This window comes from Neolamprologus brichardi, chromosome 22, assembly GCF_056152115.1.
Source record: "Neolamprologus brichardi isolate AB-2024 chromosome 22, ASM5615211v1, whole genome shotgun sequence".
NCBI classification, from domain to species: domain Eukaryota; kingdom Metazoa; phylum Chordata; class Actinopteri; order Cichliformes; family Cichlidae; genus Neolamprologus; species Neolamprologus brichardi.
In genome coordinates this window covers 1,673,146-1,687,976 of record NC_142124.1, presented here as the reverse complement: position 1 = coordinate 1,687,976, position 14,831 = coordinate 1,673,146, and the positions used below count along the sequence as shown (strand labels likewise).

The window sequence follows — 14,831 nt, the reverse complement described above, 5'->3', positions numbered from 1 at the left end:
TAGAAAATGTAAAAGTTAAAAAAAAAAAATAAATTAAAAAGTCATCACATTCATTTGACCTCATCTCATTTCACTTTAATCGGTCTTTACAGCTCACTGCTCTTATTTACACTCACACTAGTGTCTTCTTTCAAATAAAGTCTCTAAAGTTTGAAAGGGAACATAACGAGAGAAACTGAAAGACACACACACTGAACTTCAGGTAAGAAGTTATGAGCTGCAGTTTATCTGGTCAGATATAAACCAAGTTTAGGTGGAGTTTATTTTCGTTGTGCTGACTTTTTACAGTCAGTTACAATAACTCGTACTGCATGCTAGCTAGCATGACGGAGTTTCTATACAGCTGGGTGGTGCTATGATGTTACTGATGTTGAACTTTATTTTATTTATAAGGTTATTTAGTAGAGTTTCCAACCGTCCCGTACAAACGAAATCGTCCCACATTCAGAGAAAATATTACGCGTTTCGTGTTGAGCTGAAAAGGAACAGTTTGTCCCGAACTTCAGCTAGAATGGAAAAAGACACAAAGCTGGAGTTATTCTGTCGTTACGCTGCACAGCTGCCTCTTCCCCTGTCATTCTCTCCCCTCTCTCGCCTGTTGCAACTTCAATCATGAAACTGATCAATGATCAGCTGATCGGCTTTTCTCTCTTGTTTGTTTATCACTTTGCGCCAGAAAGAGGAAACCAGCGGATGTCGCTAAACAACAGCAGCACGTTTGATCAGCTGTTAGAATTGATTTAATATTAATTTCTAGTATCAGCTGATGTTTGTTGGAGCCACAGCTGTAAAGCTGCTGGTCATGATGTTTGGATATGTGGTGAGAGGGAAACATGAAGATGAAACCAGGAGATGTCCTTACTGAATCATCAGAGCTGAACAGGTGATGGAGAAACAGGTTTACCTTTTAGGTGACATGAATGAGTTGAAGGGAAGTTATGAACTGTTTCTGTTTTCTAAGTAGCTGACAGCTGGTAACTGTGCAGGGGCGGATCTAGCAAAGTTTTGCCAGGGGGCCAGGTAGGGCATTAACAGGGAAAAGGGGGGCACAAAGAAATACTTTTCTTTCTTACTCTCATATAAAATATTTAGCTTTTATTAAACAGTTATCTGAATCTTACAACCAAAGTTTGTATATTAATTCACAATATTGGCTGTAGACCATTGTTACTCATTCAGAATAAAGAATAAAGAATAAAGTAATGCTACAAAGCGTGTTCATGCAAACATTGTCGGGTCTGCCGTGGTACAATGGGACTTCTGCTCATGAACCTCTGTGCACAGCGTCTGCAAATCGGGGCTGTACGAAGTCACCTCATCTTTACACAAAACTGTAAGCTGTCATCTGTGAGGCGCGAGCGGTGTTTGTTTTTACCATAGTTCATGGTGGAGAATGGCTGCTCTGCTGAGTTTTGCTCTCTGTAGCCGTATGAATGGCAAACTACACTGATTAGCAGCGGCATAGGCACACTTTAAATTTCTTCTGAAATTTTCGCTTTCTAGTTAGTACAATAATTCCAAATGTCATAATCATCACGTTCATTAATGTCTAACAACTTATTGATCCAGCTTTGCAAGACCAATATCAGGCTGGTGCATCCCTCTCCATATGTCAACTTTCTAATATCCTAAATTAACTCATTGTGAATCTGTGAAGCACATCTGAGATACTTACGAGAGATCAGTCAGAGACACCAGAGTCAGAGCTATCGTAATCACTGTCTTGGTCAATGGACACTGTGAAAGGAAAAAAAGCACAGTATTCAGCTGCAACATGAGTTTAAAATCAGTCAAACCAGAGTACAAAATTATGTAACTTTACACACAAAAATTACACAAAAATATTACACACTGATACAACACGTTAGCTGAGAAAGACTTACTGTTGCTGCCTCTGAGAGGTTTGACTTCATCAGAGTCTTCATCAGCCTCCTCGTCATAGTCAGTGTCCCCTCCTAGAAACACACACACAAAATGTTAAAGTTCATCCTTTGTTGTATGTGCTGCTACACTTCCTGTAAAGACGACAAACAGTTTGAGCTGAATGAAGCAAAACACCAAACTTAAGCCACAAACTCATGTGATGTTAGTGATAATTTGTTTCTGCAATTCACTCAATTTGTCCCAAAACTCATCAAGGCCTTATTAACAAAGAATCAACTACTGTCACCCCATTACAATGATCACACCTGTGTACCTTAAACCCTCATAAGCTGTCCTGTGATCTCACAGTTTGTAACACTCATGTAATTTACTGTCTATTAATTTTATTTATGATGTATTTTGGTTCTATGTTTTATTGTAAAAAGTATGTATTGTGATTGTAAGCCCAACAAGGGACAATGGTTGAGATTAGCAACAGCTATAAGAGAGTGATATTATACCCCTTATGTCAAACTGAGAGATTTATGGTCCTAGGAAGTAATAAAGTAATAAAGTAAGTAATAAAAATATGATATTCATAAAAATATGCTAGTTCATAGCTCATTGCTTTTTCCCCCTAAAAAGAACTAATTGATTATTTAAATTTCTTGTATATCAAATAGCATTCTTTTATTTAAAAAAAAAAAAAGTTTTTATTGTTTTTTATGCTTAAAAACGCCATCTGGTGGTGGCTCAGCGTATGTGCGAGGGCGCGTGCCCGAGGCCGTGTGTTTGGGCGCGCCCTCGCACATACGCTGAGCCACCACCAGATGGCGTTTTTAAGCATAAAAAAAAAATAAAAACTTTTTTTTTTTTTAATGGATTAAAAAATAAAAGAATGCTAAACTGTGAATCTGTGAAGTGCATAAACCAGAAGTACTCACCAGAGTCACTGTCTTGGTAAATGTGCTCTGTGAAAGGTAAAAAAACAAAGTATTCAGCTGCAACATGAGTTTAAAATCAGTCAAACCAGAGTACAAAATTATGTGACTTATAATTACACATTGATACAACACGTTAGCTGAGACAGACTTACTGTTGCTGCCTCTGAAAAGTTTGTCGTCAGCATCACATCCTCCAAACAGACACTCATCCTTTGTTGTAGGTGCTGCTACACTTCCTGTAAAGACGACAAACATTTTGAGCTGAATGAAGCAAAACAGCAAACTTTAGTCACACACTGATGTGATGTTAGTGATCATTGCTTATTGATCTGTTTCCAAATGGTTATGGTGATAAGTGGTGCTGTCATGTAGTTAAGAGTGGAAGAGTATACACTAGGTTATATTTGTAGTCATTAATATTAACTTGGTAATTCCCCAGTGTTCCTGAACATCTCACAAAGACTGAAGGAAATGACTCGACTATCCTAAAAACCTTTTTGTTTTGTTTGTTTTGATTTTGTTTGTTGTTACAAAAAAAGGTAATCTCTCTCTCTCTCTCACACACACACAGGTTAGTTAAGGACAAACTGCTCCACATGTGAGGAAACATTTGAAGCTGATCTGTTTCTGTTTATTCTTTTATTTATGAACTGCAGGTTAAAATCAGCTTTAGTCTCCTAAGACCTGAACTCTTCCACAGCAGCATTTTTAATTTCTCTTTGATATTTGGGCTGATTGGGACCTGATAAATGTAAAAACAAAGAATTACCAGATTTTTTTTTACCTTATTTTTGTTTTTATGAAAAATCAGAGCCACGTATGAGGATATTCGTTTAAAATGTTGATAGAACAGCAGCAGCATAATGTCCTCATAAATGGATATCAGGCCCTTGTAGAGCAAAATTAAGTATTTTGGTCTAAATAACCCAAAATGTGACGTCCACATATGTGGACGCAGGTCCTAGGAGGTTATGGTTTTCAGCTGCTGCTGTATAAATATTATTACCACATCAAATAATAAGAGCTTATGTGTTAAAACTTAAATTAAAAGATAACGTTTACCAAAAACCAGAGCAGAAAAATAAAGTGCTTACGTGGTGTAGTAGTGTAAACAACCCGAGGAGAATCTGTAAACAAACACAAAAGACCAAAGGACATATTTATTCAGTCAGTGCTTCATGTTTGTGTCTTTTGATCTGTTCATATAAAAAATTACATTTTAACAGAGTTAAGTTAAAGAGTAGTGACTCCACAGAGAAACTGAAAGTCAAAAGTACGTCTGAGTTTTTCTTCTGTTTGTTTCATAAAGAGAAACTGAGCAGCGCAGTCACAGAGAGGAACCTCTGTCCTCTGCACACACCTGACAGCAGCCATGTTTCACCTGTCGGGCTCAGGTGTGAACCACTGCAGGGTGGAGCCAAAGCTCACAGCTGGCTGTGTGGAGCCCAGCTGTTGTAAAGGAAGGAGCTCAGCAGCAGACTGAGCTGCACAAACAGAGGAGAGAGCAGGAACCAAAGATCTGCTGTGCTGCTCGTTTAAAGGAGTCGCTCTTAATCAGACCTCACTACACTTTATTTCAAACTTCACCACCAGGTGGCAGTGTTTCACAGGAAGTGTCAGGAGCAGTTCCTCTAGTATGGAAGCAGTAGATGCAGTATTTGGGATGTGAGCAGGTGCTGTGGTGGTTTCACTGAGCAGGAAGGTTGTGGGTTCAAACTCAGCTGGAGCCTCTCTGTGGCTTTGTGTTCTCCCACAGGTTAAACATGTGCTCGTTACATGAACTGCTGACCTACACTGAACACAGGGACCAACATGAGAGCAGAGCTCTCTGAAGGGACCTGAGTCACAGACTGTCTGTGATCCTGCAGGGACCAAACTGACAGACAGCTACTGTCCTGTTACTGTCAGATTAAAGGTGTTAAAGGATCGGCTCAGACTGACTCGAGTCTCTGAGCATCAAACTTCATAAGAGAAAAATAAAGATGTTACCTTGGTTGTCGTTGGCTCCACGTCTGCGTCCTGTAAACAGACGTAACACAGACTGTCAGTGATCATGGATGAACTCAGTGGTTTGTTCTGCATGTGTGAAGCAGCTCAACTCTGATGTCATCATCAGACCTCAGCAGCATGTTCATTAACATGCAGTGTGAATGAATCACATGCTGAAGTGTAATCCTACAGTTTACTGTGATCCAGACTGACTGTTGTTGAAGAGTTTCACAGTTCTACATGCAGATGTGTCTGAGTGGAGACGGTGGAGGAAACGAGCTGCACACTATCAGCAGAGGTGGGTCGAGTATCCAAAAATTGTACTCAAGTAAGAGTACCATTACTTTAAAATATTATTACTCAAGTAAAAGTCGAAAGGTCAAAGGTCGATCAAATGGACCAATACGGCAATGCCATGATGATCCATTTGGCAAAATAAATCCATTGGGTATCCTTGTTGGTCTTCACACAACAATTCTGACGGCTAAAGAACCAAATGGGACAGAAAAAAAAAAAAAAGGAAAACACCAAGGTGCTCCCAAGCCAGCCGAGATATATTATGTCTCTCCTGTCCTGGGTCTCCTCTGGACACCCACATCTATGCTGATCTCACCTGGACCCACGACACCAACACCCTGGTAAAGAAGGCCCAGCAGTGGCTGCACCTCCACCTCAGGAGGTGTTAAAAAATAGACTAGAAATAAAAAAACAACATTATTGATACTTTTTAATGTGAAATGTTGTCACACACTGAGCTAAAAATTTAAAAAAGGGTTCATGAATTTATAACTTTTATAACTAAAACTACTCTACAGGCTCCACTAATAATGAATTTAAAAACACAATTTTTTCATGTCATACATACATTTCGTTTTGAGCTGCTTCTGTCCATAATTCACAAACTTGCTCAGCCAATCGATGCACTCCTCCTCCAGGTGTCCCTTGGTGTACTCTTTCAGCACCTGGACGCCGTCCCACTTCCTCTTGGTGGTTTGTGCCTCGGGAGTCGGAGCGACCCAGACTCCATTTTTATCATCGAAGGACAGGAAGTCGTCTCCATCATAGGCGTACATCCACACACCTCGGACAAACCTGAGCGTGCCGTCAGGCTGAGTTTCACCCTCACAGCCCACCATCCTCTGAAGAACGTGGAGGTCTGGAAGCAGGAGGGTGAAATAAATAAATAATGTTTAAATAAACATCAGAGGAGAAAATATGAACATAAATCAAATCATTAAAACCTTTTTAATTTAAACCAGTAAGCAGGAACAATTTGTTCCTGAGTTGAGGAACTTCAAGCTCAAACATTCCTCTACAGACAGTTTAGTTCATTTCATGCTTCGTTATTGATCATTCAGATTTCATGGATTTTACCTGAGTGATTAAATCATTAAAACAGCAAAGACTTACTGGCTGAGTCATTCTGTCTCATTCGCTCCATCAGGATGCCGATGTTGACCTTGAACCACTGCTGCTTGCTCTTGCGGGACTGTGTGCCTCTTTCCCAGTAATCAGCAGGTAAACGCTCTCTCATCCACTCCTGTTTGGGAACTGTTGCCTGATGCTCGCTGTCAAAGTAGTCGATCATCTTGTCGTCCAGCAAACCCATGGCTGTGAACTCGTGGATGCCCGGGAGGCCGACAGGTTTGGAGAGCGCCGTGTAGATGTAGGTGAGGGAGTGAGTCTCTGAAAGTCACACAGGAGGAAATGTTTTTATCCCACACAATTTCCTTCTCTCACCCCAACCAATCACAGCAGATGGCCCCGCCCCTCCCTGAGCCTGGTTCTGCCGGAGGTTTCTTCCTGTTAAAAGGGAGTTTTTCCTTCCCACTGTCGCCAAAGTGCTGCTCATAGGGGGTCATATGATTGTTGGGTTTTTCTCTGTATCTACTGTACAATATAAAGCACCTTGAGGCGACTGTTGTTGTGATTTGGAGCTATATAAATACAATTGAATTGAACTGTCAGAGGCCATAAGAAGATCATTTGCAAACTTCACTAAAGCTGTTTCTGTGCTGTGATGAGCTCTGAAACCTGACTGAAACTCTTCAAATAAGCCATTCCTCTGCAGATGATCTGTTAGCTGTTACAGACGGGACAGACATGGCTGGGGGATAGGAAAGGAAGAAAGATGAAGGAAAAGAAAAACAGACAGGAAGGAGGACAGAAAGAAAAAAAAATTCCCGGATCACCCGTTGAGAGAAAAAGATAAAACAAGCAAAAAAGAGAGCAACATAATAAACACAACACCATCAAAATAATCTAGCTGGTGAGGGGCGATAGGCGTCCAAACTTTGGACGACCTGAGATGTTCCCAGAGAGGTGGAGAGGTGAGTTACATTAGAAAGATCAGAAAGTGTGTTTGGATTGACAACAACTGTGATGACACATTATAACCTGTAATTTAAGTTCTGCCCCTGCTTTGATCAAATGTGGGTTACTGCTGGTTAGTTAGTGTGACTTCATACAAACCTGTGTGTTACACCAGTGGAAGAAGCTTTTCCTTCATCAGTCTTCTTGTTTCTTACTATAGGGGTGAACAGCGACACTAACACTCTCTGGCTCTATGCTGCCCCCCTGTGGTCACAGTTGTAGTCAGTGTTGGTATGAAATGTTTGAAAGCTTCAGCACCACAGACAGCTACAGGCAGCTCCACCCTCTCTGTACCATGTCTGCAACCTGTAACTTCAGTTTGTTGATTTAAATAATGAAATAAACTCTGGCTGCACATCGTTCTGCTTTTCTTTAAAAACAAAAACAAAAACGGTTAAATAGTGTAAAATATGTAAATGTACAAACAAAATGTACAAAAGTTAGTGGTCCCAGAATAACTACAACTTTAAATAATTATAATCATAGCGAAGTTTGGCCTGATGGTGGCAGTAATGGAAACATTAGAGTACCACCATCATCAGTTTAAATTTACCACATTTGATTTGAAGAACACTCAAGGACACTGTACACAGCAGAATAATAAAAGCAACAGAAAAGCAGGCAGTTTACACAATCATAAAGTCATAAGGCATAAAACTAATTTAACATAGCAGAGTGGAGAGGTTATGTGGGATAAGCTATTTTGAACGAGTGCATTTTTGTCTAGACTTAAAGAGAGAAAAGGAAGAGATATTTCTTAAATCAGGAGGTCGTGAATTCCAGAGTTGAGGAGCAGCTGAAAGCCACGGTGGCAAGACAGGGGGGAGAGAGAGAGAAAGAGAAGAAGATCTAAGACACCGAGATGGGATCATCATCAGAGATAGATGATGAACAGCCTTAAATGTGTACAAAAGTTGTTAGGTTTAATGTATGTGTTGTAGGTTGCCATTTAAAAAGCTAGAATGCTTCTGTTTGCTATCTATGTAACCTACGCATACGTGCACGACATTGATAAGGGGAACAAGCAGCCTTGAGAAGAACAGATTCTACCAACAACAATCTGGGAGAGCTGCACTCCCATCATATAACCACACACATGATTGCACAGCACAATCACACTTTGCAACCAGAATACAGCAACAAGCTTTATGAATATTAATGTGTGTAACCAATAAAAAAAAACATGCAGGGAGAAAGCAAGTTGAAGTGGGTTGGAAACGACAAAGCTGCTGCAGGACAGGAGTGATGTGATGGATGGAAGGGGTCCTGGTGATGATACGAGCCACAGAGTTCTGGACACATTAAAGCTTATTAATGGATTTTTGAGTAAGACCAAAAAGAAGTGAATTACAGTAATCGATCCGAGCAGTAACAACGCTGTGAACAAGAACGGCAGCGGCGTGTGGAGTGAGAAAAGGACGGAGACAATTAATGTTGCACAATTGAAAATATGCAGACTGAGTAACATTATTAATGTGTGAATTGAAAGATAGAGTACTGTCAAGGATGATACCCAAACTTTTCACAGAGGAAGAAACGGAGACCGGCAAGTTATTGATCGTAATAGAGAAACTGTTGGTCCTGGATAATGTTGATTTAGAGTCGACCAAGAGAAGCTCAGATTTGTTATTGTTGAGTTTAAGAAAAGTAGAAGAGAACCATGAATTTAGTTCGGCTAAGCAGAGGGTGAGGGAGGATGGGGGGAGAGCAGAATCAGGTTAAGTGGACAGATAAAGCTGGGTGTCATCAGCATAACAGTGAAACTGGATATTATATTTATGAAAAATGTGTCCAAGCGGAAGATGGTAGATAATGAAAAGAAGGGGCCCCAGGACAGATCCCTGGGGCACGCCAGTGACCAGAGGAAAGGACTGGGAAGTGAAGGATTTGAGTTGAATGAACTGAGTGTGATCAGACAGGTACAATTTAAACCAGGCTAGTGGAGTATGGGAGAGACCGATGGAGGCTAGCCTACTGAGAAGTACAGAGTGAGAAATAGTGTCGAAAGCAGCGCTCAGATCGAGGAGAATAAGAATGGAAAGTAAACCGGAGTCAGCTGCAATAAGAAGATCATTGGTTATTTTTATAAGTGCTGTTTCTGTGCTGTGGGAGGGACGAAAACCAGACTGGAACTGTTCATACAGATTATTATTAGTTAAATGTGAGTGGAGTTGTGTGGCAACTATCTTCTCAGGAATATTTGAAAGGAATGGTAGATTGGAAATAGGACGGAAATGATCAAAATTATTGGGATCTAGACCAGTTTTTTTTCACTATTGGGGTGATGGCAAAAATTTTGAGGGAAGCAGGAACAGTTCAAGTTCAAGTTCAAATTGTATTCACCACATGCAGTGGCAGGTTGCCCTGCAGTGGAATGAACCCGCCCCCCCGACCTTACACACACGACACAGACATCACATGGAGATACAAGTCAGAGAACGGTTGCATTACAGAAAAAAAACACTGAAATATACACTACAATGGGAAAGTACAAGAGGAAAAAAAGAGACCTCTGCTCATGCTGGGCTATAGAGGACAGCACGAGAACAGGAAACAAAAAACTCCTCTGCGCAGAATGCACATAAATGTCCACAGAACAACATTATAGAGCACGTGACAAGCCACAGGGTTGGGTAGGGGATAAGGAGTAATCCCAGGCAACACAGCAGCCATCCTGCCACTGCGCCGACTCTCCAGCGCGGGCCCAGACCCGCCTCGTGTTCCCAGGAGGCAACAAGCATCGAAGGCATTGGAAGGGGAGGGGGGATGTGTGAGTGCTTATCAGTGTATATGTATGTGTGTGTGTGTCCATAGTTCAGCTGAGACAGTGTCCTTCGCCCTAACAGGCTAAGTAAACAGTCTACCAGCCAACCCAGGTGGCCTTGCATGGAATGGGAAGGAACAGACTAAATACAGTCGTTATCAGGGAGTTTTTGTTCAGCTCCAGCCTTGAGCCCACAGCTGGCGCCGAAGGGGTAGCCGCATTATAATGGTGATTTTTCTTTTACAAACAACTCATGAGAATTTCAAGCTGTTTTTAACACTCCGACACTGGTCTCTCAATCTCCCGTTGGATAGCTGCGAGTTTCTCCATGATGTTATTTACCTTCAATTCCGTGGTCTTTTCAGTCTTTTGCTCACAGAACAGATTCTGAGACCTCACGACCGCAGCCAACTGATCCGCGATGTAATCCAGCTTCTGCCCAGAGGAAAGTAAAAGTAAAAAAAAACAAAAACAATGGTGGGGTTGGCCCGGAAGCAGAGAGGAGAAGAGGGTCAGAACGTGTGAACAGTATGAAAATGGAGGAGGTGAAAGAACTTCTCTGGAGGACGGACGTGTTGCTAACAGTGGCAGCTTTGAAGATTGGCTGCAAAGGCAGAGTTTCTCTGGAGACTTGGAGGTAGACAGGAGCCCTCCTCGGGCTTGGCTGGATAACTCAGAGGTCTCAGACAAATAGAAAGGAAAATCTTTAGGCTCGCTGGCTCTGGTTCCACAGGGATACCCGGCTGGGGTACACTCACTGGGGCAGTGTGTCCACGCTCAAACTCCAACCAGTTACTGGGGATGCCCCTGGTGGAGCAGTCACTGAGCTGGAACTGGTTTCATTATGGGACCTCTCACCTCTGACAGACCTAGCAGCAGCGTCAACGTTTGAAGGCTGCCTGACTCAGACTGGGCTTAGATGCTGGATGGCTCAGGTTACAGGGAGACACACTTCAACAGCCACCTCCTCCAGCTTATCCAAGGGAACATCAAGGCGTTCCCAGGCCAGCCAAGAGATCTAATTTCTCCAGCTTGTTCTGGGTCTATCCAGTGATTCTACCATAGAAGCATGAACAGGTGGAGACGGAGGCTGCAGCCTGACTGCTCATCAGTTACCTGCTGAAGTTCAGGATCTGGCTGCTGCGCTAGTTATGGTGTTCTTTTTTTTTTTTTTTTTTTTTTTTTTTTTTTGCCTGTCCTGTTTGGCTCTTTTGCCATCAGAATTATTGTCTAAAGGCGAAGAAAGATGCCCAACGGATTTACTTTACTAAATCCACCATCCCAGCCTTGCCGTATTGGTCTATTTGATTCACCTTTTATTGTTTATTTTATTTTCACTTGCTGAATATGGGACAGACTTGACTGGGAGAAAGAAAGAGGGAAAGAAAGAGGGAAAGAAAAACAACTGAGAAGAGGGAAGGGGGAGAAGGGCAAAAAACAAAAACCAACAGAATAAGCAGACAAAAAATAAATAAATAAATAAATAAATATATCAATCACCTGGATCACCTGTTGACAAAGAGAAAAGAAAACAAGCAGAAGAAAATGAGAGTAATAGAATAAACAACATCACAATGATATATGGGAATATGACAGTAAATACTAAATATTAAACATTATTGTGCAGCACGTAGGATCGACAGTGCACAGTGTGCTTTGAGGTAGGAGCCAAAAACGGTGTAGTTTGTGTGTGTGAGCACCCGTGTGTACACCTGTGAGCATGAGCTTGCTTGTTTTTTAAAAGGTTCCTTCATATAATGATCTGCTAGAGGGTGTGGGGGGGCCACAGCCCCGTCCTCCAGGGCATGAAGCAGGTATGGAGGAGATCAAAACTCCAGACATCCAGAGGCCCCCAGAACACAAGAGACCAAGGAAGACCAACAGAGGGGCAGCCGTGCCACTGTCCCAGAAAGAGCTGAGGAGAGCCCCAGATGAGGGGTCACTCAGCAGCTGCGGAGCAGAAACCAGGGGGGGTTGCAGTGACGTGCCCGTGAGCTACGCCGGCAGCCAGCTGTACCTGAGTGACCGAGCCCCAGGCCGAGATGCCGGGGGAACCCCACCTCTGAAGTGGCCCAAGCGAGCCCCAGGGTCCAGGCCCCAATAAGCAGCCACCAAGGAGTGAGCCTGTGTGTACCTGGACGCCCATCCCCGGACACAAAGAACCACCAATGCACCGATGTCTGAGGGAGTCCGCCACCGGCAGGGGAAGTGGTGGGGGGAGATAGGCCTCCAAACCGTGGAGGGCCTGAGATGTCCCAAGAGAGGTGGCGTCTGATATCCAACCTGACATATAGACACAGACATACAGGCACACACAGATACAAACATCCATTCCCACCCTCATGCTCTCATATGCAATTACTCCACACTCACCCAGAGGCAGAGGCAGCCAGAAGGGGACGGGGGGACGGGGGGGGGATGCCTCCTCTGCACCCTGGTGACACACCCCTACTCCAAAGCCCTGCATGTGTGGGTGGTTGTGGTGGAGCGGGAAGAGGGAGGCAGCTGGAGATGGGGAGGGAAGGAAGGGAAGGGCAAGTGACCCCTCCCTGGGGCCAGCTTCCCCGCTGACCCCAGTAGGCACCCCCATACTCCGCGACCCACCAGGGAAAGGGGGCCCAGGCCCATCCGGACCGGGGCCCAGTGCAGCAGCGCTGCCCAGCCCCACAGAGCCCGGGACAGTCCACCCGACCCCACCACAGAGAAAACTGGGCCCCCCATACACCCACCCGCCCACAACCCCGGCAACACACCAACCCGGACCCAAGCCCCCGAGGCCCGGCCAGGGCCCCAGCCCAGAGCCGGAGCGCCCCCAGAACCTCACGCCCGTCCTGGACCCACCCAGGGGCAGCCAGGCTACCCGGTCAGTAACCCGCGTCCATCAGCACAGACCCTCCCCTAGCCCTGCTGCACGCAGCCACGAGGAAACCGTCACCTAAGAGCCAACAGAGCCCCTAATAGGCCATGACCGCTACCCCGGGTTGAGCCCCCAAGGAAGATGCTCCTGGGGAACCCCCCGACGCCCTAAGCCTGTCCCTACCTAGTTATGGTGTTCTTGATTACAAAAGCACAACAAATAAACCAGGAAACACTAACTAGAACACACAGCTGGAGGGATGAGGGAGATCATGACAAGTGTTGGAGTGACTTTGTTAAAAATTGTCATTGTTGTGCTTCGAATTGTGAACCTTGTTTAAACTGCATGATTGAAGATATTCTTGTTTCTATTCTTCCCTGCATGTAGGATGGTGGGGGAGGCTACAGCTATAGTGTTCAACTGCAGGCACATTCCATGTAAAGATTCTGGTTTGCTTATTTGCTCAGGAACGTCCACCTTCTGCCCTTTATGGGCTCACCTAGGCTTGTATATGGTGGACCATTAAGGGGGTTAAGCCATATACAGGGTGGGGGGAGATGACCCTTTTATGAATAGGGATGTTGTTAAACGGTTGTAAACATATGTTGTGTTGCAGGAAGTCACGTATACAGAGACACACACATACAAACACATTCACAGTGTGTGTTCTCTGAATAAAAGGCTGCGAGGGGAGTTTGGAGTTTGGAGTTGGCTACAGGCAAGCTTGTGTCAGTTCTGGGAGGCAATCTCCTCTTGCAAGCAAACCGTACCAGTGGCTCTTGTGTTCTGTTTGCAGTCTCTCGTGGTCTGAATCCAGCAGGGTCATTTGTTTAGACCAAACAACAAGCAACACAAGGGAATGCAGACAATGAATACAAACAATAAGGGAACAGACCACAGGTGGGAACAAAGAGCAGAGTCTAATCGTCAGTTTTACTCACAGAGGGAGGATAGTAGGAGCGTCGTCTCCTCCGGCCTGAGGGAATAGGAGAGTTTGGAGCTGCTGATGCAACATCATTCCAGCTGAAGAGCCTGTGATGAGCCGGCCCGTAAAATCTCCGGTGAGCAAAATGGCATCATCCAGGTGGAGTCGGCAGCTGGTGAAAGGTTGTTGCTCCACGTGAGAAGGAAATCTGCACTTTTTTTCTTCTTGGTGAAGGAAAAAGGGAAACCGGATAATTGAGCCTCTGATGGCCCCAGACAGGAAACTCTTTGAGGATCGAGGTGGAAGAGCTTATGAGGAGGCAGGCCAATGAGCGGACAGCGGAGAGACTGATCAACAACTGTGAGCAACCAGAGATGGGTGGATGATGCCCACTTTCAGCTGCAGAGCATAAGGTGCAGGCGGGGCAGCAGGTGGACGAACACGACGTCTTTGAGGACCCCTTAGAGCCCAGTGAGTACCACTGAAAATGTGCTCCTACCAGGGGTGAGCCAATGCTTCCACTTCAGCTTTTCCTCAAGAAAGGAAACGGCTACTTGCTTCCACTTGTAGGTTGGAGTCTGCTGCTTTATTTTAGTGCTCGAGATCTCCTGTCATGTACCGCTGTGTGAGGAAAGGCAGGATAGCAGATAAAATGTGGGATTCGGAGACAGAAACTAAACTTAAAGAGAATTTATTACTGACTACAAAAACACCATAACTAGACCAAGAAATACTAAACAGACGAACACACAGCTGGAGGGAATGAAGGAGGCTGTGAGAAGAAACACAAGGGAACAGATCACAGGTGGGAACAAAGCTGAACGTAATCAAACTAACGAGACCAGGAAGCAAAACTAAACAAGATGCACACAGGACGAGAGACTGTCAGAGTAAAACAGGAAAAAGCAGAAACACACACTGAGACACAGACTGATTGAACACAGGGAACAGAGGGAGTGAGAGAAACACAGAGACACGACTGGGGAACAGGCCAATCAACATGGAGACAAGACTGACTTCACAGAGAGATACTAACACAGGAAGAGGGCGGGGACACAGAGGAGGGATGATAACAGAAAACCTGAGGCTAGATAACAAACTAAGACCTGGGGACAC

The 14,831-nt window shown here is 44.1% G+C and overlaps 1 protein-coding gene across 1 annotated transcript; it reads right to left on the bottom strand.

Annotated features, from left to right (window-relative positions):
- Positions 1 to 1,510: 1,510 nt before the first annotated feature.
- Positions 1,511 to 6,480, bottom strand: LOC148096556 (major histocompatibility complex class I-related protein 1-like). Its single transcript, XM_087835461.1, has 9 exons — positions 6,207 to 6,480; positions 5,662 to 5,952; positions 5,410 to 5,490; positions 4,797 to 4,826; positions 3,902 to 3,934; positions 2,960 to 3,043; positions 2,808 to 2,834; positions 1,884 to 1,955; positions 1,511 to 1,737 (listed from the first exon to the last, which is right to left on the bottom strand). Exons 1-9 carry the CDS (start codon positions 6,403 to 6,405, stop codon positions 1,682 to 1,684), a joined length of 873 nt encoding a protein of 290 aa, XP_087691587.1. The 5' UTR covers positions 6,406 to 6,480; the 3' UTR covers positions 1,511 to 1,681.
- Positions 6,481 to 14,831: the final 8,351 nt, after the last annotated feature.